This window comes from Sabethes cyaneus, chromosome 3 (assembly GCF_943734655.1).
Source record: "Sabethes cyaneus chromosome 3, idSabCyanKW18_F2, whole genome shotgun sequence".
NCBI lineage: Eukaryota > Metazoa > Arthropoda > Insecta > Diptera > Culicidae > Sabethes > Sabethes cyaneus.
In genome coordinates, this window is record NC_071355.1 from 60,161,516 (window position 1) to 60,185,810 (window position 24,295).

General features: G+C 41.3%; 1 protein-coding gene across 1 annotated transcript; it reads left to right on the forward strand.

The window, feature by feature from the left end:
* Positions 1–1,289: 1,289 nt before the first annotated feature.
* Positions 1,290–7,879, forward strand: LOC128741110 (ATP-binding cassette sub-family B member 6). The gene is made up of 5 exons (XM_053836686.1): positions 1,290–1,590; positions 2,150–3,386; positions 6,084–6,259; positions 6,323–6,528; positions 6,588–7,879. Exons 2-5 carry the CDS (start codon positions 2,165–2,167, stop codon positions 7,525–7,527), a joined length of 2,544 nt encoding a protein of 847 aa, XP_053692661.1. The 5' UTR covers positions 1,290–1,590; positions 2,150–2,164; the 3' UTR covers positions 7,528–7,879.
* The last annotated feature ends 16,416 nt before the right edge of the window (positions 7,880–24,295 follow it).

The window sequence follows — 24,295 nt, forward strand, 5'->3', positions numbered from 1 at the left end:
TATAGTTTCTATGTGTTTCACACATAGATTTTTTCCATGTGCCTAGTAAATGAACTTTATGTGCCAAACAGTTACCATTTATGTGTTTTTAAAATTTACCTTTAAAATTTGCACATACTATTCATAGGCATATAATTTTCATGTGTACTTCTGGGCGGATTGTGTTTATATGTGGCACATAATAATCATAAGGATTTTCATATGGAAATTTTCCATTAGTTATCTGCAGATTATTTTGAGTGAATATCTTGAAAGATTTTTACCATAATACTGACAAAGAAAATGTTTTAAATGCGAGTATCTAATTTTGTCTTATATCGAAACAAATCCCATTGACATAGCTGATAACGATACCAGAGCTGATTTTCCATTCTGAAATCGGTGCCATGAAGATGTTCATAATTTCAAAATAACCCCAAAAATAGTAAAAAACTAATAGTTCAAACAATAATAAATAGTTCAAAAACCGTAAACACATAACACAGAGCAAAACTGGCGACCGCTAAAGCAAATTTTTTTTGAAAAAACCATGTTTCGATATAAGACAATTTCGATATAAGACAACTTTTAGAAATTATAAATTGTCTTATATCGAGGTATCCCTGTATCCCTCTATTGTGCAAAATTGATGTAAACAAAACAGAAGCGGATCATGTTGAAAACAATCAAGTCACACTGCCATACAGCATTTTGCTCCGCAGTGCTGGCAGTTTTTGTACACTGATCGTTGGCTTTAGTTTCCGCGTATCTCTTACTGTGAGTATTTCTATAGTGCCACCCCGTTGGTTACAAGGGGAGAGTGGGGAGCTCGTGAAAATGGTGTTTTCGGCGTGACGTAATATTTGACGGCTCCTAAACTGGCACCTTTAGGAGCCGTTTAAATATTACGTCACGCCGAAAACACCATTTTCACGAGCTGGGTAATCACGGGTTTAGAAAACCCCTTGTTTGTCAATTGACGCTCAGAGCTGCCATTTATATTAATTTTGTCAAATTATAGACTAAAAAATATATATTATATTTTATACCGATTGATAGATTTTAACCACTGATAACATAAAAAAGGATAATGTTTAATACGAATATACCCAAAAATATGGTGACCGCTTATATGTGCATAAAACATTTAAATTTCGGAAACAGGTTTTTTACTTACTACTTATGTATTGCAAATGCAAAGGCATAAATCAGTTTTTTTATTTCAGGTAATCTAGCAGCTCTGTTTCGGATGCCGCTTCTGGGCCCTTCTGGCTGGCGAAAGAGGCAGAGAAAGTGCACAACGAAAGCGATTACGGATGCACAATCAAAGCATTTGTAAAAACAATACTCATTCGCATTTCGATCGGGTTCGTGGTCCCGTGTAGAGAAGATTTTGAATTATAGGTGTCCATTCTACCGGAGAATCGTGTGCAATCTTGTCATAATAATAAGCCATGGAGTGTTTGTCGTTACCGTGGTAGTTTTGTGAATTCGAATAAAACTGTTATCGTGTCTTCTCAAAAGTCTGCGGTCGCAAACTTGTTCCAGGGTGTAAAGCCGTGTAATTGCGTGGTAGTGAATTGAGCAGAACTATTTCTGATTGTAAGGAAGGTAAGATCGCAATTAGTTATGAAATTATAATCGACTCGGTTTTAGTGGTGCCGAGTGACAACTGGTTGCACCTTGTCCTTGGTTTGATTTAATTCGATAAGCAAACAGAAAGAAAATTTATCATAGTATGAAACACTGTATTATAGGTATGTTGAAAAGTTCAATTGAAGATCGAATAAATAAATTATAGGATACCTAATCGCTTTAATTAGAGTGATGTAATCAATTTTCATTGCCTAAACCTAATGGCAAAATAGAATTTTTTGTGCTTGTAATATTTTTAATTTTCTTAAAATAATTTGTGAAGTACTGAATTTTCATAAATACATGTCTGAATTTGACATTGTGGTAAAACTGAATTAAAGGAGGTACTTGTGTCATTAAGCAGGTAGTACAAATTAAAAATTTTACAATCTCGCCTTCGGTGATAGGCTTTTCCACGTACCGGAGATAACAGTATGCTATCACTTTAATCGCATGTAAGCCTTATCTGCTTGTGCTAAACGTACTGGTACGAACGAACTATTAAACAGTATCTTTTTCTTGCTTTATTTTGCAGACTCGGGCTGGCACAATGCAGCCGCTTCAATATTGTCCGACCAACGTGTCGATGTCGGTGGTTTGGTTCAACCACGGCATCTCACAATGCTTTCTGGACACGGTATCATCTGCCACAATCGGTGGCTTTCTGCTGCTGTTTGGTACTATACAGCTGATAATGTACCGCCGCTATGGAACGGAAATCAATCCCACACAAATTGGACGTTCTAAAATGTACAATTTTCAGCTGGTTTTGTTAGTGCTTCTACCGCTTCTAGCACTGGTGCGATTTATATTGGAAGGGTTCGTGTTTGAAGACGCTCAAGTGTATGGATTTATGATCCTTTCCCTGTGCGTTACCTTGTTTATGTACCCGTATTCGATATTATTGCTGGTGAAGGAACGTTACTATTTATTGCCTTCGTTACCAACTCGTGGGCATGGTCTAGTGCTGCTACTATTTTGGACCTTGCTGTTCATCGCCCAAAATGTACTGTTTGTAAATCTAAACTACGAAAAGGCTTGGTTTCATTTGACTTCGACAAAAGATAAGGTAGAGTTTGCCCTGTTTGTTCTGCGCTACACAGCCACTCTTTTCATCTTCGTGATTGGTCTGAAAGCACCGGCTATAACGTCGACCTGGTTAGGTGATGATTACCAGAATTTGACTCCGCAGGATCAGGAAAATCAGTCCACCTTCAGAGGAGCATGGAATAAGATGCGAAGGTTGATGCCATTTTTGTGGCCAAAGAAAGATGTCTTGCTGCAATTTAGAGTGCTGTTTTGCTTTGGCTTGTTGTTGTCCGGTCGTGTAATCAACTTGTACGTACCGATTTACAATAAAAAGATTGTTAATAGTTTGTCCGATCAACCGATCGATTTCCGCTGGGACTGGATTCTGCTGTACGTTGGGTTCAAGTTTCTACAGGGCGGCGGAACCGGCTCGATGGGTTTGCTGAACAATTTGCGCAGTTTCCTGTGGATACGTATTCAGCAGTACACCACTCGGGAGATTGAGGTGGAACTTTTCCGGCACCTGCACAGTTTGTCCTTGCGGTGGCATCTGAATCGGAAAACCGGCGAAGTATTGCGTGTAATGGATCGTGGTACCGACAGCATTAACAATTTGCTCAACTATATACTGTTCTCGATTGCACCGACCATTGTGGACATCCTGATTGCGGTTGCGTTCTTTATCGTCGCCTTCAACTGGTGGTTCGGATTGATCGTGTTTATTACAATGGCGCTATATGTTGGTGAGTATTATTATTCTGTTTTGATTTATCTTAAGGGGACTTTTCCTTGAAGTTTTTCATCACTGAGGAAATTTTGTGAATAACTTTTTCTAAGTCATATTTTTCCTGGTTTGCTGAAAAAATTTACCTAAATTTTCATAAAAAATATTTGCTCTACGATGCTTCGTTCCTCAGATATTAATTTTTGAAGTAGGTAAATGTTTAGGAAAATTAAGTTTTTCAGCCATAACTTAGGAACAACAAAAACATTATCGAGAAATTTATATCACTAAATGACTATGATTTGGCAAACAAGAAAAATATATTTTGTTGATTTTGCATGAGGTAGAACATGGCCCCTATTCAGTAAATCACGCCGAGTGTCACTTTGCTTGACTAGTCGACTTTTGGTACTATGTAACTCGACTGAGTCCACCGCTAAAAAACTAGTGATTAAACGGTTAGTAAATGACGCCTGAGATTGCTTTGTTTTGGGCGTGCATTGAGCCGCTGTGCTGCCCGTTCTCCCTGCACTCGACACTCGACAGTGACTGAGACGGGTCGAATTGCTCGACGTGAGTTACAGAATAGGGCCCATAGTATAGCCGAGGATACTTTTATAAAAAAAACTAAATCGACTCGAATTCAGCAATTTTCGGGGCATAACTTTTTGATTCGGCTTACAAAATTCGCTCTTGCATTCTTTTTCGTAGACTCAGGTCGTTGTAAGCAACTTTTATTTGCAACCTTTGGTGCGGTTTTCGAAAGAGACACTCTCTGCTGCACCCTTCACAACTGCGTGCACTAACGACGATGTGCGGCACCACATGATGCACCAAAGCATCGCTGCGAACCGATCATCATGGTGGAGGAGGTTAGTTGCTGGAAAAGGCTAGTCGGCACGGTAGCTTTCGTATTTCGTTTTCCGTATTCTTGACCAATTGTTGAAGTAAGAATACGGGAATATAGCGAGTCCTATAGACACGCTATCCAGCACAGAACTTTAGCAAGCAGCAATTCACCTTTTCAAGCAGGCACGAAGAAAATACAATTTTCAAGATGAATCCATTTTCTTAACACGCAACAAATTATGCGAATGCAGGGAAGAATCAACAGATGGGAGTATGCTACGATGATCGCGCATAATCCAATCATTCTTCTAAAGGACCATCATATTATTCAACTGATTGACGGGACTATCACGCGCGCTCTCATCACCGCAATCACGAGGCTATGGTTGACGAACTTAGACAGGTATTCAGAACACCGAAGCTACGCGGTGTCCGGTGTTAGATGAACTGTCTGGTGTGCATAAAACAAAGGCTAGTGCTCCATGCATCCCCTATGGGTGATCTCTCAATAGCTAGATTGGCGGTGGGTGTATTGGTAACTTGTCTAACGGCATGGGCGCGCAAACGCTTAGCGCAGGTACCTGTATTATGGCAACCAGAATGGTGCGACGGGATGTTCCGAATCAAATACGACCGCAGCATAAATTCCGTGGCCGCAAGCAAAAAACTCGAGGCAGATCTGGCAGAGCTGAATCAGAAAGACATTGCGCGGGAGTTTGTCGATCCTAACATTGAATGGCGCTTTATTACTCTGGCATCTCCCCATACGGGCTGGTCTTGGGAAAGATTTATCCAGACCGTGAAGCGAAAATTACAGCAGATCCAACTGCAGAGTCTTCTCAGCGATGAAGTTCTCCGAAATGTCGTGATCAAAACCGAAGGTACTATCAACTCACGGCCTCTGGATTCGTGATTACCTGCCGGACTTGACGAGACGGACAAAATGGTTCAGCGACGTTAAGCCAATCGAGTTAGGAGACATTGCAGTCATCGTGAACCGTAGGTACTCGCGGAACTGCTGGAATGGAATGGTAAGATCTGCGGCAGTCCAAACTGCTACTGGCGGGGTTTACAAACGTCCGGTAGTTAAGTTGGCGTACTTGATGTTCAGCGCGACGGGTAGGTAGGCAAGTAAGGCAGGAGTTCTGCAAAGAGACACAACCCGTTACATGAAAGTGATCGGCTCTCAGGCACTTGCAGTTGTCATTACCAAATCTACGTGGGCGTTGAGACATCTAATCCCTGACTCGACTCTGGTGGTAGTTAGACAGGGCACAGGACACTCAAACATGGGCGACAGGACAGCCAATCTTTGTGCTCTAATACAGAGTCCTTAAGCTGACAATGAACTGCTGTTTTAAACAAATACTGAGGTCCGTTGCTTAACGACTGTTTTACGTACTTCATTCGCAGTGAAATACTTCATAGTTTTACACAAAAAATTGTTTCAAGGAAATTCAATCGTCAAGCCGGGTTTCGTTCATAACGCTAACATATAGTCGCTTGTGTTTATTCCGCCTACATTCTGATAGTACACGTGGATATTGTCGTGCTGGACATCGCACCGGCTGTCCAATAGCCGGCTGGAAATGCTAGAAACGGGAAACGCATCAACGGTAGCGCAAGTGATTGGGCCGAAATCTTCGAAATTCTAGTTCCATTTATTCGGGTTTGTGAAAGTGCAAAGCAAAGAAAAGTCTGTACGAGTCGCAACAGAAATTTGTCGGTTCATAGGGTAGTGGGAGACTTAGTAGAGTCCAACGAGGTCAGAGCTCTGCAGTTTTGGTCCCCAACAGAAATATATAAAATACGATTTACGATTAACTTTATTTCATATTACAATACATTATTTCTTCTTTTTTTGCAGTTGCTACTATCATGGTTACGGAGTGGCGTACCAAATTCCAGCGACGCATGAACTTAGCCGATAACGAGCAGAAGGCTCGCAGTGTCGATTCGCTGTTGAACTTCGAAACGGTCAAGTACTACGGTGCCGAACAGTATGAGGTGGACTGTTACCGGGAGGCTATTTTGAAATTTCAAGTATGTATGACTAGGTCGATATACCTAGTAGTTTAATCTGAAAACTACAATTTTTTTCTGCAGGCTGAGGAGTGGCGTTCATCAATCACGCTCAATATATTGAACACAATGCAAAACGTCATCGTTTGTAGTGGTTTATTGGCTGGATCATTGCTGTGTGCTTACATTGTGGTGCACGAGGAAGGCCTCACTGTTGGTGACTATGTTTTGTTCGCTAGTTACATCATTCAGCTGTACGTGCCACTTAACTGGTTCGGGACTTTCTACCGGTAATTAACGTTTATCAAACCAATTTCGTTCAATAACACTAACTTATTCACCTTCCCAGGGCGATCCAAAAGAACTTCGTCGATATGGAGAACATGTTCGACTTAATGCATGAGGAACAGGAAGTGATCGACGCACCGGGAGCCGGCGAACTAGCCGTAATCCGTGGTGGATCCATTGACTTTTCTAACGTTACCTTTGGATATACGCCGGAGCGATTCGTTTTGCGCAATGTAAGCTTTACGGTTCCAGCTGGTAAAACCATAGCTATCGTAGGACCATCCGGTGCTGGTAAAAGCACAATTATGCGACTGCTATTCCGCTTCTACGATGTCGAAAGTGGTTCAATTTCAATCGACGGTCAAAACATCAAGACAGTCAGGCAAGCTTCACTACGGAAGGCTATCGGTGTTGTACCCCAAGACACGGTACTGTTCAATAACACCATAAAATACAATATTCAGTACGGTCGAGTGGATGCTCCGGAAGTGGATGTCCTATTAGCTGCGAAAAGCGCAGACATTCACGAAAAGATTCTCACGTTCCCCGAGAAGTACGACACTCAAGTCGGTGAACGTGGTCTCCGATTGAGCGGTGGCGAAAAGCAACGAGTTGCAATTGCTCGAACTATCCTCAAGTCACCGTTCATAGTATTGCTGGATGAAGCGACCAGCGCACTAGATACTCAAACAGAGCGAAATATCCAATCGGCACTCGCCAAGGTATGTGCTAATCGGACGACCCTGATAATTGCCCATAGACTTTCGACGATTATCCATGCGGACAATATTCTCGTTCTGAAGGACGGTGCTATTGTTGAGTATGGCCGTCATGAGTCGCTACTAGAGAAACAAGGTGTATACGCCGATATGTGGAATCAGCAGTTAAAAAATCTGGAAGCGGGTAATGGTCAACCGGTACAACCAGCTTTGACCAATGGTGGTCCTGCGGCGAACAATGCACCGCCAGCGGCTTACCATGGTCATCATCATCACCATTAGAAGACTGTAAAATCACGGTATTGAGTGTCGATTTATTTTATTGATGACACGTATGTAATACCTAATTAAGGTTTACATACTTTCTAATGAGGTACCTTTTAAAGGTCGCTTTGTTGATGCGGAGCAATTTTTAACTATTCTGTTACGGTTCACTGTGTAATTTAGGAAATGGTTTGGACAGCTGAAGGTGATTATGACCTGACAGTATAGCTAAACGTGTGATGTATAAACCAAGGACGGGGAGTCAAAATTCAGCTATTTTGTAGTAACTTTACTACTTACCTACTAGTTAACTTAATAGATACATTACTTTGTTCATTTAACTAAAAATGTGAATAGTACATGAACTAAGCAAACCAAAATGAAACTTTTTTAACAATTGTAAGTAAATATCATATTCCAGGGGTAATCCATTGTTCCCCTTTGGCGCAAATTGAGGAAAAAAACGAGTGATGACAAAAAACGATGATATCCGCCTGAAAACTATTTGTTCTCCAAAACCGCAAGGATTGCAGAAGCTCAAACTAAAAATATGCCAAAAGAGAAAGCTGAAAAGTTCAATTCACTGTTGGTCGCATAATTTACTGAGAGACTACCTAGACTCTAGTGGACATAGACCAAATTGTTTTACTAGCAACTGGAGGAACAGCATGGACATCCCAACTGGAAATTGTTCCGAACAGACTAGCGTGACAAACCGGTCGTGACTAATTTCAGATCAAAAAGCCCATCTAGCACCAAAAACAAAAAGCCTTAATAACATGAAATATTTAATGCGGCTGAAAAACTACCAGAAATTACATACTAATTGGTAAGTCATTATAAAGTTTTTGATATAAACAGTATGATTTGTTTGATATACTTTGTGGCCAACTGTCAGTGTGTAGAAAAATTAATAGATTCGATCATACGACGACTGGCTTATTTGATCCCAGAGACCAACTGGGAGGAGACGGTTAGCAATAAATACAGCTTTCTTCTTCTGTTGCGGAGCTGATCCACTGCGTCCAATATTTTGAATGATGTTATATTCCCCGTTTTTATCTTGTTGCTGATGACTTAATTACTGATGTGTTCATGTCCGTTGGCTTGTGGTTCGGTAAAACAAAGGTATCAAGTCTGGTTGGTGGACGGTTATCTGCCATGGTTTTCTGCCATTTGCCACATGTCGAAAGGTGAGGTTCCAATAATAATCTAAATACATTTAGCAAGACCACGCCGTCAGTAGCTGCTAGATCTGCTTCCTCTGCTCTCCTGTTGAGTGTCTTCCTGCCGATTTCGTTCGCCCCTCTTCTCAAAATATATCAGATGCTTCTCCCCTTACGCTTCCGAATCTCTATTCCTATGTGGCGATATTGACGATAGAGTTCCTAATTGGAAATCCAAGTGTGAGATCACGAATCCTGAATGATGCAGAACGTAGACCTGCAGTTGCCTTCACCGACACGGACCACATCTTGCAGGCAATCGAACGTATTTCACGTTTAAATTGAAAATTCGTCCTAGGATCGGTACGGTAATCTGATTTGTGTGTCGAGCCCAAATTCCCAAATCCCTGGCCACCCTGATACGTGTGTCTAACTTTGAAACTGGATGGATTAATAATGTTTAATCTCACTGACTTGGTCGTCGCGACGTTGAATATGAGACCTACTGTCTTGGAGTTGTCATCAAGGTTGTTCTGCATATCATATTGTCAAGAAAATTGAGCAAGAAAATGTCGTCGGCCAAAGTCAAAAGCAAAGCAAAGTCTTGGGCTTAAACCGTCTTTAGACATTACCCTTCTTTATCTTCTTTATCGACAGACTTCGCAGTCGGCTGTTAGAGTACAAGAAAATTACGGGGCTAGTGTAACAATTCTACTGACTTTATTTAGCAAGTACCGCCTAGCCGAGATTCGAACATACGACTGGCTTGTTAAACCAGCATCGTACCTCGAAGCTAACTGGGCGGCAAAGTCAAAAGACTCCAGGGTAATCCTCGGTCTGGTTCACTGCAGTTGCGGTGACAGTACATATGTAGCCTTATATGTCACTCCTGCAGTAACACATATAGGGACCGACAGGAGGCCATCGTGCAGCAAATTTGCACGGAAACAATGCGATAGACTACTTCATCTGGAACTCATCTACGCCTTAGTACGCACCAGCTGTTTGCGTATTTCGATCAGATGCTTTCTTGAAATCAACCAGTACCAGAAGAAAACAGGTCAGAATTTCGATGACTTGCTTCAACATAATACGGAGATTCGTATTATGATCCACACATCGATTGGCAGGGAATCTAGTTTGCTGTTGCCGGAGAGCAGCGTCGATTTTCTCCCAGATCACGCCAGTTACCGCATTTAGTTGGGTCTCCTTTTTAGGGACTTTGACCAATATACCCTGTATCCAGTCCTTCGGAAAAGTTACGGTTTCCTTATTACTAATATATTGCTAAAAAGCTGATGCATCATCTGGGCTGACAAAGATGGGTTTGCCACTAGCAGAAGGCTGCAAAAAGTAACGTCGTCGTTTATCAGCTAGATAGTTGATCCTGGCTCTCTAGTCCTGCTTACAAGACTTCTTAACAGCTCTCCCCAGCTTAGCGTATCGTTGACGGGCTGCTATCTGAGGTGATCCTTGTTTCGCTAGGCTGTCAGCAAGCTCATTACACTCGTTTCCGCAGTGTCCAGGCACCATAAATAATGAAACTTTGTTTTGGCGAGAAAGTTCTCTTAGTTGTGCTGCACTCTTAAACTAATTTGGATGCACGCTTAGTGGGTTTGAGAGCCAGTCGTGCCCAGGCTGTCCATAAAGATACCTGCTTTTCGACTACTACATTTGGCCATTGCAAATCATATTTAAAGTTTTTGTCACCCCCCTAGGAAATTGGCTTGAAAAATCGGTGGACAAAAAAATAATTTGTAGGATATCAGTCAAATTTCTTCTTATAAAATCAATTTTCTGCGGGCTCTACAGTCTGAAAAACTCGAAATATGAGTCTCCGAGTTGAATTAACGAAACAGAAATAGAAATTCAAACAATGGAATTTCCGAAAATCGTCCAAAAAAAATTTCCTTCGTTTTTGTCTTTTTTCGTATTTTTCTGCACAGAAAATAATAACGTATATATTATAAGCAAGAATAGATTCGGTTTTCACGTTTAAACCTTAAATAAAAATTCTTAAAATCCATGTTTTTTTTCGCTCAATTCAAAAATTCACTTTGTTTTTTTTTCGCCCCCCCCCCTTCAGTGGCCGAACACCGGAAGGACAAAAACTTTATAAAATATTTGTAATGGCCTTATTTGAACTTCCACTTCTGTTTCGTGGCAGAATCGACGAGTGCACTCCGTAGACTCATAGTAGAGTGATAGTTTCGATCGTTGAACTTTGCTCTGTAATATACACAGCAAATGTTATCTTCATTTTATAACAGAAAAACCTAGGAAGTTTCTGTCGGGAAAAACTTAAGTCCGGTCGGAAAAATATCGGGAATTTTTTTCAAGAAGTTCTGTGGCCACCCTGATTGTTTGCAAATTTCTGTTCCTATTGTTTTGTAAAAGTTATCACATCACATTTTGACATTTTGATCGATATTTTTCATGTGTGGCCTTCGAGATATTTCCCAAAAAAAAAAATCCAAATGGTTCCCAGATTTTTGATTATTGGTGTATCGACAATCCATGGTAGACCATTTACATTGAACTTGTTAGGTACTTGTTTGTTTCAACCATATTTTGCCAGACTTTTTTACAAATCGTATAGGTTGATTTTCTTTGTGCGTTTTCATTAAACTTGCGTGATTTCTTTACAGAATAGCCAATGCCAATTGCACTCGTACTACGCATACAGTAGTGCAGCATTGCAATAAAAACGCCAATATTTTTGTTATCGTCAAAAGTCTCCGTCGTGGCATCTTGTGCGTGCTATTGTGATGAAGCAGCAACGAGCGAGCTTTATTACCACTGCATCGGCCCTACGGTCAAAAGTGCAAGGTTCTTCACTTGTAGATCATGGGCAGCCAGAAGAAAAAGCAAGTTGCTGTCAGGCATACATATGTGGCTCCTCTTATCATAGCCACTCGATCGAAAGGTGCTTCCATTGTACGATTTGAATCTGCACTTGGTTCGCGAAAGTAAACCACCTTGAAGCGAGGGCATGACTACGACTGGCATTGCAGTACTGGTGGCCAATTACTACTGTGCATTCCAATCCAGAGAATTCGTACGGTAGGCCATGACATCAGGGTACGATGGGATTAAGATGCCCATTTTACGATATGGATTGATTTCGATTTCATTCATGCTCAGCACACGGTGACGATCAGACTGTGAAAGGGAGTAGTAAACACAAAGTAAACGTATACTATTGACTGGTTGTAGTAATCATTCAATTGGTGACGGTGATCATGAGGACTGTGATCAAGAAGATGCGACGTATATCTTTTTTCATGGTTTCAGTTGCTTTCTGTAAAAAGTAATTCAAGTAACGACGTTTTACGGTTTCTGTAAACTTTTGTTTATAGCAACCGGTATTATGTAACTACTGTTAGGCATCTGCGGTTTAGGTTGTAAAAATTGTTGTGCTAGAAACCGCGCTACCGTGTACTTAACGGGCATTCTTCGGACTATGCATCTTTATTTGCGGTTCTCGTGGACGCCACTGGGTGTAAATAAGCCAATAAACGATAGTATGTGTTTGTACTATGCGCATGCAAAATGCCAGACCGAAGGCACCGGTTTGTCGCTTGCCAAAACTGTTACAAGGTCATACACCCGGGGGCATAAAATAAAACTTGATTCAGGATGTTTCTGCACGACCTAGCTGGATGGAAGGTGATTTCATCGTCAATGATAAAGCAGAATATAAAGGTGGTGGTGTCGGTGGTTCAGTTAGCTGTTGCGAATTTCCTTAAGCGTTAATAATCATTTATTATGGAATGTCCAAATCTGGATTTTGGGGACACATTGAGGTGATGATGATGATGATGGTCCCACCTCATACCCCTACAACGGTTTGAGCGGGACGATTTATCTAATTAAGATATTTATAATATAACAATGTAGCCAGGTGATGAAAACAAATAGCGAACTGGCTTCTAATACAGACATATCAAACTTTCAAGTGAATATCAAAATTTTAAAAAATGTCCAAGGCTAGTCCAAAACGTTTCCAACCCGAAAATTATCTGGACTTGATTAGGAATCGAACCTAATATTTTGAGCCCCAGCTAGTCAGAATTGGTTCTAGATAACGATCTAGAACTACGAGGGAGATCCTGCAGTCTTTTGGTACTCGGTACCGCCGTGAGCGATGGTATACGAGTTCCAAAGTCCACAAGCAAACCCAAGCCTGTCCAGCTGCTGCTCCGAACCCTTTGTTCAGGACTTTAACCTGATCATTCAATTTCAAGATTATCTATGTCTGTTCTCGCGCGCGTGGCTCAAACATGTGTAGTCTTCTCTATACTTTTTTAAATTAATAATAATAACAATTTTAAATCCATCATCATCAGTGAACATGATAACTTAATATATCCAAAAAATATACAAAAATTAAAAAAATATACAATCTTCTTGAAACAATACAAAAAATAAATCAAATTGCGTCTATAAAGTAGCTTTTATGTGTAAAATGCATAGCCTTTTGAATTCTGCCATTGTTGCTGCACGTTAAGTTAATTCCTTTGTACAACAGAGAGTTCTGTGATCTTCCAAACAAAAAGTGTGGTGTTCTTGCATCTTCCGCGTTTCTAGTGTTGTACGCATGTAAATCACTTCCCCTTTCAATTCGATCACACAAGTATCGAGGCAGCATTCCATTAAGAATTTTATATAGAAACACCATTGTCAAAAAATAAACTCTTTGCTTCACAGAAAGCCATTGCAATGCGTCCAGCATAATATATGAGGAAGTGTACCTATTACATCTTAAAATTAATCGCATAACTTTATTTTGTAAGCGCTGCAACTTCAATATTTGTGTTTCGTTTGCAAGGAACAGGATGGATGAGCAAAAATCTATATGTGGTGAAATGATTGACTTACATAAAAGAATTTTACTACTAATCGTCAATTCATTTTTTAAACGGCACAACACACCGTACTTTTTCGCCATTTTTTTGATGACATTATCAATGTGAGACTTAAAGTTTAACTTGTCATCAATGATTACTCCAAGATACTTTAGTTCATTTACGCGATCAATAGTCTCACCATCAATTTCAACGTTTACGTCTGGTTTGGAGTTGGCTGAAATAATCATATATTTTGTTTTGCTAATGTTGAGCTTAAGCTGTTTAAATTTCAACCAATTCGAAAGATAATGTAAATCTTGGTTTAACTGTGTTGCAATTTCATTAGGGTCTTTAGCCGCAATAAATAGAACCGTGTCATCAGCAAACAAATTTATGTCGCAGAACCGTAAAACTCGTTTCATGTCATTGATATAAATTATGAACAAAAGGGGCCCCAATACACTTCCTTGCGGTACACCAAGTGTGTTGGCAATGGAATCAGAATTCAAATTATCAAAGCGAGTTTTCTGAGTTCTGTCACATAAATAGCTTTCAAACCATTTATATGGCATCCCTGCAATACCAAATCGCTTCAAGGTTTGTAACAATAAAGGCCTAGAGATTGTTTCAAACGCGCGTTTTAGATCCAAAAATACAGCAAGAATAGTTTCTTTAGCTTCGATTTTTTCTTTCCATTTTGCTAGTACCAGATTCAATGCAGTTTCACAAGAGTGTCCCTCTCGATAACCTGATTGCTCTGGAATTAACAAATGATTACAGTTTAAATAATTCATTAGCTGGTCTTTGACAACAAGTTCTAGGATTTTCTCTAATGTGTGCAATATGTTAATAGGACGGTACTCTTCGGCTTTATCCGTTCCATTAACTTTGGGAATAGGAATCACTTGTGATTCCTTCCAAACTTTAGGCACGTGCCCAGTTTGCAACGATTCATTAACAAGATCCAGCAAGTCGCGTCCGATGACATGAAAGCAATCTTGTATTACTTTTGCGTTGACATTGTCGATACCAGCCGATTTCTCTAAAGAAAAACAAATATCCTTCAACTCTGCAAAAGTAATAGGGCGAAATCCATCAAATCTTGTATTAGAAATCGGCTGTATTATTTCGTGAGGTTCACTGACCAAATCAATACTTTGATTGATCAGCTGAACACTATCAACAAAATAACTGTTAAATTTATTCGCTATTACTTGACTCGTTTGTTCTTCTGTGCCATTGAAAGTTATGGACCGCGGAGAATTATCTGTACTTTGAATCAACTGTTTTAAAATTTTCCATAACTCCTTGCTGTTATTTTGATGGTGATCAATCTTCCGTTGAATATAATCACATCGAACCTTTTTCAAGGTGCGTGAATATACGTTACGTGAGGCTGTGTACCTAGTCCAGTCATCCGCATTGTTAGTTCTACAAAACTTCTTGTACCTTTTATCTCTTTCACGTTTCAAACGCAATAGATCTAAAGAGTACCAGTTATTCGAGTTATGTAGTTCAATACACTTTTCGAAGACAAGCGTATTGGTACACTCTTTCAGCGTGTTGGTAAGAACACTGGCTTTATGGTCTAAATCACCAGTTATTGGAATAAAATCCAAGCTTCTCGAAACAAGCTGAGACACTGCTTGCTTCGAATATCTATTCCAGCACTTTATATTTACTATATCATCACGGTTTTGGTCATTCTCGATAAAAATAAAAATTGTCTCATGGTCAGAAATTTTACAAGCGGCCTCTGTAAGAGAATGGACCTTGTCAAAATTTGAAAACACGTGATCAATTAATGTTCGACTGTGTCTGGAAATTCTAGTAAACTGACTAACAGTTTGTCTTAGATTGTAAAAATCTACTAGTTGCTTTAATTGGTTCGAATTTGGCCCATTGAGCCAATCAATATTGAAATCACCAGCAATAATATTTAATTTGTTTAGATCTATAAAGTTATCCCACCAGTTATCTAAAATTTCCAAGAAACGCTGGTCACTTGAACTAGGGGAGTGATAGATTATACCAAAATTTCCCATCGTCATACCTCTTTCAACTGAAATTCCTAGAAACCAATTTTTCTCAACGGATTCGTTTGCACGAATGTTGAATTTAACTGATCCCTTCGCGTAAATAGCAACTCCACCAGTATGTCTGGAATGTGAGAGGCAAAAAGCAACTTTGTAACCAGGAATACTGTATTGATCATAGGCATCAGCGTCCACTATATGAGTTTCGGCTAGAAATACTAACATTGGACGTTTTGTTTCTACAAGATGTCGCAAAGCCACATAATTTGTAGATAAACCAGCAATATTCAAATAAACTATCTCTAACCTCCTTTCACATTGAATTTTATTTTGTTGCTATTTATTTAACAATATGTTGCTTTTCCTTTTCTCGTACAGCCTCCGATAAACCGGACACTGTGAACTAGATGCTGGGTGTTTTACGTCCAAATTCATATTTAGTACGTTATTAGATTTTATACAATTTACGCAATTAAATTCCGTTGAAGAGCAATCAGATGTCTTATGCTTTTCACTGCATTTAGAACATGTTTCAATATTAACACACTCCGTGCTTTTATGACCAAATTCCCCGCATTTAAAGCAACGCAAAACATTAACGGCCTCTTTAACCGGACACTTATCCCACCCAATGCTTACTTTTCCAGCATTCATCAGGTTGTTATAAGTATCCTTGTCAACTTCAACTACTACGTTAAATTTATTGTATTTGAAGCGTGGATTTTCATATTGCGCAATAACTTTAACCTCTTTGATACCGATGCCGTCATTCTGACTTTTAAGAAAGTCAACGAAGACATCGGAGGAATATTGATCACTCATTCCTACAATTTTAACCTTGGGTTTGGCAATTGTAGGAATAACAGCGTTAAACTTTTCACCCAAATTGCTTTGAATGTCATTTTTCACGACTTCAATATTATCCCCTATTGCACACTCGGCAATAATCGAACCATTTTTCCCGTTTCTAAAGTTGCTAATTTTGTGTTTCTTTGGATCCAATGCTTTCTTTAAAAAAGATCTAGTATCCTCATTAGATTGAGAAGACTCAACCGGTTTAATTACAATGACTGGTCGAGCCTTACGCTTCTCTTTATTTATCTTTATTTGCTGGACTTTATTTACCGTAGTCCCAGATGAACCCGCTAAAACACTCGCGTAAGTTTTATGATTACTAGAAAAAACCTCGTCATCCGATCTATAATTGTCAATAATCGGTTTATCACGAATAATCAAAACTTTCTTACTGGGATTTGAGTCCGATTCAGAGTGAACCGTTCGCTCATTTCGCGTTCTTTTCCTACTTATTGCGGCTACACTAATATCCCGATTCATGCTATCAATAATAGTTTTTTTGAAATCATCCAGCTTTTTGGCAACACTGGCTTCAATGTTTACCATACTCTCACGAAGAGATTCACTGATAGATTTCAAAATACTATCGATACCGTTGGAAATTGCACTATTTATCTGGCTTTCAATTTCGCTTTGGCTGTGTGCAAGCGACTGAGAGACAGATGATAATTTACCTATCATCTCAGTCAGCTCACTACAGACAGCGTCATTTTTGCCACCGTTATCTTGGGCTGATAAACAAGATGCACATTTAAAGACAACATTTTCATTATCATTTACTATTTTCGCAGCTATTTTTGTTAGGGGCGTACAAACTCTGCAAAATACAGATTTGCATTTACCTACGCAAACAACTGGATCGTCGCTGGCCCGAATTACATTACCACATGCTGCACAATCCATCCCGACCTGCATACACACGCACGCCGGCTGGACTCGTCCAGCAGCAACGGCAGACACTCAAGGCAGTGAACAATGAAAAAAACACAACAATGAAATTTCAAGCAGCCGCCGGCCGTAGCGTCTACTTTCATAGGCACTATGTGCGGCGCTGATTTAGAATTAAATCGTTGATAAACAGAATAAATCAAAAGAATGCAACGAAACTTTTACTTATCTGTCAATTTCACCAAATTTGCCGTCAGATCACTGAAACAGATCACTAATAGCACTTGTTTTCACACAAAAAAGATACTTTTAGAATAGACACAAATGATACACAAGCTACCATGTTCACCGTATCATCAAAGTTATGTTCGCAGGTGATTCGCATGACGTAGTACTAAGGGGCCATTCAGATACCACGTGGACACAAAAATGCCAATTTTTAACACCCCCCTCCCCCTCCGTGGACAAGCGTGGACATCGACTCAACCCCCACCCCCCTCCATTGTTTGTCCACGTGGACATTTTTTTTCTTATGTGAAATTCTATGCTCAATTCTGTTTTCATTTGCGTTATTCTGTAATTTAAAAAAATTAAGAAAAAAGCTTACGTAAAAGCGTGCTAAACTAGGCATGTTAACTAGATCTAGTTCTTCTATCCATGCTAATCTTGTCCACTGCAAAAAAATGATGGACTACAGGAAAGCCTGTTCCAGCTTGACCTTTGCTTGAAGATTCATCTGCTTCAACCCCTGTCCAACCAGAGTACCCTGGCTTGGTCACTGACTTTAGTACATCACAAGACCTCTCCGTTGTGGTTCAAGAAATTTTAAGAAGTTATTTTTCAAATACGCTGTCAATGCATTTTCTTTTTCGTGGCGAGGTGTATTTGATTGTAAGGCAAAGTACAATACACGTCGTGACCTAATTTCAATTAATTCAAAAGGCACAAATTGAAATTCTATTTATTGCAAAAAATGTCGCTTGTCCACGTGGACATTTTCTATACCCCCCCCCCCCCTTCCGTGGACAAGCGTGGACATTCACATGCCCCCATACCCCCCTCTAAGCTGTCCACGTGGTATATGGATGGCCCCTAAACAAATATGGTAAAAATGGAATATTTTTATAGTTTCATCAAAGTGCAATTCCGAAGTAAAAAAATATTGGTTAATCCTATCCTAAAATTCTATTAAATTCAAAAATTCTTGAATAAAAGAATTGATGAATGAGATTGTTCCAGTTACTTTCTGCCGCGTAATTAAACAACTCCCGTATTAGCCAACTCAACACATAATCATACACTCGAAGTTCGCATTAATCGACGTTAATGTTCCTAAAACGATAATAGGAAATTCTAAACACATTACCTATTGCTGAAAGATAACTGCTTCATTGCTATGACGGTTACCAACTCGTAATAAAATAACTGTAAAATTCATACTAAACTCAAAGGTGCGTTTAGATTGGTATCAGGTATCAGCATCTTTGGCTCCAGGGATGGTTCGATCACTTTGACTCAATTTTGATTCATTTGACAGTACCGTCCCAGCCGAGCCAAATATGACAATATTATATATGGGACATTTGTAGAACTAGTTCTAATCTACAATTTTTCTGAACAAAGTTTTGCTGTATCTTTTATAGTTACGGTGCTACAACTCTAGTAACTCATCAGTGACTAAATGAACGTTCATTTAGTCACTAATAAGATACTAGCATTGTAGCGCCGTAACCACAGAGGATACAGTAAAACTTTATCGAGCAAAATTATGGATTATAACCTTTTCTACAAATGTCCCATATATAACTTTGTCATATTTGGCCCCGTTAAGACGGTACTGTCAAATGAATCAAAATTGAGTCAAAGTGATCGAACCATCCCTGTTTGGCTCGAGCAGCTACGTTCCTCACAATCATGTGGAAGATTTGTGCCTTGCCCATCTTGCCCGTGTCATCATTTACCGAGGACGGGAAGGAAAACAGGAGGAATAGGAAGGGGTGGATGAGGAATTTAGACAAACACAAACACATACATACCGAGAGATTTGTACCCCCGAGGGGATACTGCAATCCTTGGTAGTTAACTTATCAATAGTACACCCCCTGGGGGGTATACTCATGATAAATAAGAGCTTATAGCTCAATACCGCTTTCGGTAAGAAACATCAAAATGTCTCGTAATTTTAGTTTCCTAAAATCCGATTCATTTAAGACGTAGGATCCAAGGATCCTATGACGCAATTTTGCTACTGCAGGACAGTTGCAAATTACGTGATATGGTATACCGTAGTCGGATTCACATAAATTACAATGAAACCATATGATAATTTAGTCTGCAGTGACCAGTCAGCGATCTGACAAGAATACTGCAATTTACCTTTGAGTGTTGCAAACCCTCCAGATTTTGTGCTCCAGATCTTGCTAGTTCATCAGCCCATTCATTTTCGGTTATACCAGAATGGTCAGGAACCCAAACCAGATGAACGGCATTTAGAATGCTTAGTTCTTGTAATTGGGTGTGGCAGGCGACGAAAACGGACTAACGATTGGAAATTAGGAACATGGAACTGTCGGTCTCTAAATTTCCTCGGAAGTACCCACGTGCTTTCTAAAGAAGTGAAGAGCCGCAAGTTCGACATCGTAGCGCTGCAGGAGGTATGCTGGAAAGGAACGATGGTACGTACGTATAGAGATGGTCATACCATCTACCAGAGCTGCGGCAATACACACGAGCTGGGCACAGCTTTTATAGTGATGGGCGAGATGCAGAAGCGGGTGATCGGGTGGTGGCCGATCAACCCCCGAATGTGCAGATTAAGAATCAAGGGCCGATTCTTCAATATAAGCATAATTAACGTGCACAGCCCTCACCTCGGAAGTACCGATGATGACAAAGACGAATTCTACGCGCAGTTGGAGCGTGAATACGACCGCTGCCCAAGACATGATGTCAAAATTATCATCGGGGACTGTAATGCTCAGGTTGGTCAGGAGGAGGAATTCAAACCGGTGATTGGACGGTTCAGCGCTCACCCGCAAACGAACGAAAACGGCCTAAGACTTGTCGACTTCGCCGCCTCCAAGAACATGGCCATACGTAGTACCTTCTTCCAGCATAACCTCTACCATCGGTACACCTGGAGATCACCCAACCAAACAGAATCACAAATCGACCACGTTCTGATAGATGGTCGGCACTTTTCAGACATTATCGACGTCAGAACCTATCCGGGCGCTAACATTGATTCGGACCACTACCTAGTGATGGTAAGGATACGTCAAAAACTATCGGTTGTGAACAACATACGATACCGCCGCCCGCCACGGTATAATCTAGCGCGACTGAAGCAACCAGAGGTCGCCGAAAACTACGCGTTATCTCTCGAAACCGCGCTGCCGGAAGAGGGAGAGCTGGATGAAGCCCCTCTTGAAGACTGTTGGAATGCCGTGAAAACAGCCATTAACAGCGTAGCGGAGAACGTCCTAGGCAGTGTGGCACCGAATCGACGTAACGAATGGTTTGACGAGGAATGCCAGCAGATATTGGATGAGAAGAACGCAGCGCGGGTACAAATGCTGCGTAGAGCCACCCGTCAGAATGTGGAGCGATACAAACAGAAGCGGAGGCAGCAAACCCGACTCTTCAAGGAAAAGAAGCGCCACCAAGAGGAGAAGGAGTGCGAAGAACTCGAATAGCTGTACCGCTTTCACGACACACGGAAGTTCTATCAGAAACTCAACGGATCTCGCAAAGGCTTCGTGCCGCGGGCCGAAATGTGCAGAGATAAAGATGGAGGTATCTTGACTGATGACCGTGCGGTGATCGAAAGGTGGAAGCAGCACTACGATGAACACCTGAATGGCGTGCAGGCGGAAGACCATGATAGCGGAGGAAGTGACCACATTGGTGCAGCAAGCGACGAAGATGTGCCACCCCCATCGATAAGGGAAGTTAAAGAAGCCATCCAGCGGCTGAAGAACAACAAAGCAGCGGGAAAGGATGGCATTGGAGCGGAACTTATTAAAATGGGCCTGGACAAGTTGGCCGGCTGTCTGCATCAATTGATTGTCAAGATTTGGGATACGGAACGACTACCGGAGGAGTGGAAAGACGGGGTTATCTGCCCTATCTACAAGAAAGGTGATAAGCTGGATTGTGAGAACTACCGAGCCATCACTATCCTGAATGCCGCCTACAAAGTGCTGTCCCAAGTCCTCTTTCATCGACTATCGCCAATAGCCAATAGATTTGTGGGAAGTTACCAGGCCGGCTTCATGGAGGGTCGGTCTACAACAGACCAAATCTTCACCCTGCGGCAGATCCTCCAGAAGTGCCGCGAATTCCGAGTCCCCACGCACCACCTGTTCATCGATTTCAAAGCCGCATATGATAGCGTAAACCGACAAGAGCTATGGAAAATTTTGGACGAAAACGGCTTTCCGGGTAAGCTTACTAGACTTATCATGGCTACGATGGATGGGATCCAGTGCTGTGTGAGAATCTCGGGTGGATTGTCGGACCCATTCGAATCTCGCAGAGGACTTCGACAAGGAGATGGTCTTTCCTGCCTGCTATTCAACATTGCGCTTGAAGGTGTTATAAGGCGAGCGGTGATCGAAATGCGGGGCACGATTTTCAACAAATCCAGTCAATTTATCTGCTTTGCTGACGACGTGGATGCTGTCGGCAGAACATTTGAGGCGGTGGAAGATCAGTACACCAGACTGAAACGCGAAGCAGAGAAGATTGGATTGCAGATAAATACGTCTAAAACGAAGTATATGCTGGCGGGCGGGACCGAGCGCGACAGGGCTCGCTTGGGCAGCACCGTGGTAATCGACGGGGATGAGTTCGAGGTAGTCGACGAGTTCGTATACCTTGGCTCGCTGGCAACAGAGGACAACAATACCAGCCGTGAGATTAAAAGACGTATCAGCGGAAGTCGGGCCTACTACAGACTCCACAAACACTTGCGGTCGAACAATCTGAGCCCCCGTACAAAGTGCACACTGTACAAAACGCTAATTAGACCGGTTGTCCTCTACGGGCACGAAACGTGGACATTGCTAGAAGAGGACCTACGAGCACTCGGAGTTTTCGAACGGCGGGTGCTAAGAACCATCTTTGGCGGAGTGCAAGAGAACGGTGTATGGAGGCGAAGAATGAACCACGAGCTCGCGCGTCTCTACGGCGAACCAAGTATTCAGAAAGTGGTTAAAGCTGGACGGATACGTTGGGCAGGACATGTTGCTAGAATGCCGGACAACTATCCTGCAAAAATGGTTTTCGCATCAAATCCGGTAGGAACAAGACGAAGAGGGGCACAGCGAGCGAGGTGGCAAGACCAGGTGGAGCGAGATCTGGCGAGCACTGGGTGCCCGCGGAACTGGAGATCAGTTGCCATGGACCGAAACAGATGGAGAAATTATACTGCGCAGGCCTTGTCATAAGACGTTAGGCCAATTAAGTAAGTAAGTAAGTAAGTAGGCGATGAAGTTTTAGATTTCGAATTAGCCGCACAAAGGGTGTTTATAGGGGCTTGACTATCAGAACAGAAGCAGATAATCTTGCTTATCAGTTCTTTCTGAAGTGCAAGCTGAGCTCCGCACATAATTGCAAAGATTTCAGCTTGAAAAACGGTGCAGTAACTACCCAACGAATAGGATTCCTCCAATTCCAGCTCACGGCAGTAAACACCAGCACCCGCGCGACATTCGTACAAGAAACCATCGGTATAACAGACCACATAGTCGGAAATTCCATGTAGCCTGACATCCACTCCTCTCTAGGAGGAAAGTCACTTGAGAAAGTCCTACACGGAAAAGTACGCATGAGCGGATAATTCGGAAATCAATATTTGTGGACCAGTCAAGCTTGGAGTTGAGAATCAACCCCATGTACTTCACCTCATTCACAACATCAACATTCGAATCGTAAAAGCACAGAGCGCGAGCTCCATTGGTATTTCTAAGTCTTGAAAGTAAAACGATAGATGTTTTGCTCGGATTTACCGAAAGTGCAGTTTCTCAGCGCCACGTTTCCACGACGCGTAGTGCCTGCTGCATTAAGTCAAATAATGTGCTTATGCATTTTCCAACTACTAGGATGAGATAGTCATCCGCAAAACCATATGACGGATAGCCTAGACCATTGAGTTTCCTCAGTAGGCCATCCGCCACAAGGTTCCATAAGAGAGGCGAGAGAACGCCACCTTGTGGACATCCACAAACACTTTGCTTCCAAACGCTTGCTTGCCGTAAGGAAGAAAAAAGCAATCGGTTACTAAGCATTTGTTCTATCCACTTTTTGATTATTGAAGGCACATTATGATAACGAGCAGCCTCCAAAACGGAAGCGAAAGATACGTTATCAAACGCGCCTTCAATATCCAAAAAAGTTCCTAAGCAAGATTCCTTTTGTGAAAAAGCAACCTCAATTTTATCCACCACATCATGTAATAAAGTGGTTGTAGACTTGCCACTTTGATAAGCATGTTGTGCTGAATGAAGAGGAACTTCTACTAAGCTTGTTTCGCGGATGTGGTGATCAACAATCCGCTTAAGTGATTTAAGCAAGAAAGACGTTGGACTGATTGGTCTAAAACTTTTTGCTTGCTCGTATGTCGCGCGTCCACCTTTAGGAATAAACTTAATGGTTATTTCACGCCATTGAATTGGGATGTACCCAATAGCAATACTACACACAAACATCCTTCTCAGAATGTGTTTGAAGTACTTGAATCCTTTCTGCAGTAGAATAGGGTATATTCCATCTGTTCCAGGAGATTTGTATGGAGAGAAGCTGTTCACGGCTCACTCAATCGCTTCAGTTGTGACAAGTCTCCGAGCAAAAGCCCATGAGTCTAAGCCACCTAAAACGATTTCTGGATCGTTTCGAACTTCAGGTTCCACACAGCCTGGAAAGTGACTATAAGAGAGACATTCCAGGATTTCATTGTCATTCGAACAGTAGTTCGAACTTCGAATGTTAT

Coding starts and splice junctions, on each gene's coding strand:
- LOC128741110 (XM_053836686.1), top strand. CDS start 2,165: ATGCAGCCGCTTCAATATTGTCCGACCAACGTGTCGATGTCGGTGGTT. Junction 3,387..6,083: donor TACAATGGCGCTATATGTTG/GTGAGTATTATT, acceptor CTTTTTTTGCAG/TTGCTACTATCATGGTTACG. Junction 6,529..6,587: donor TGGTTCGGGACTTTCTACCG/GTAATTAACGTT, acceptor TCACCTTCCCAG/GGCGATCCAAAAGAACTTCG.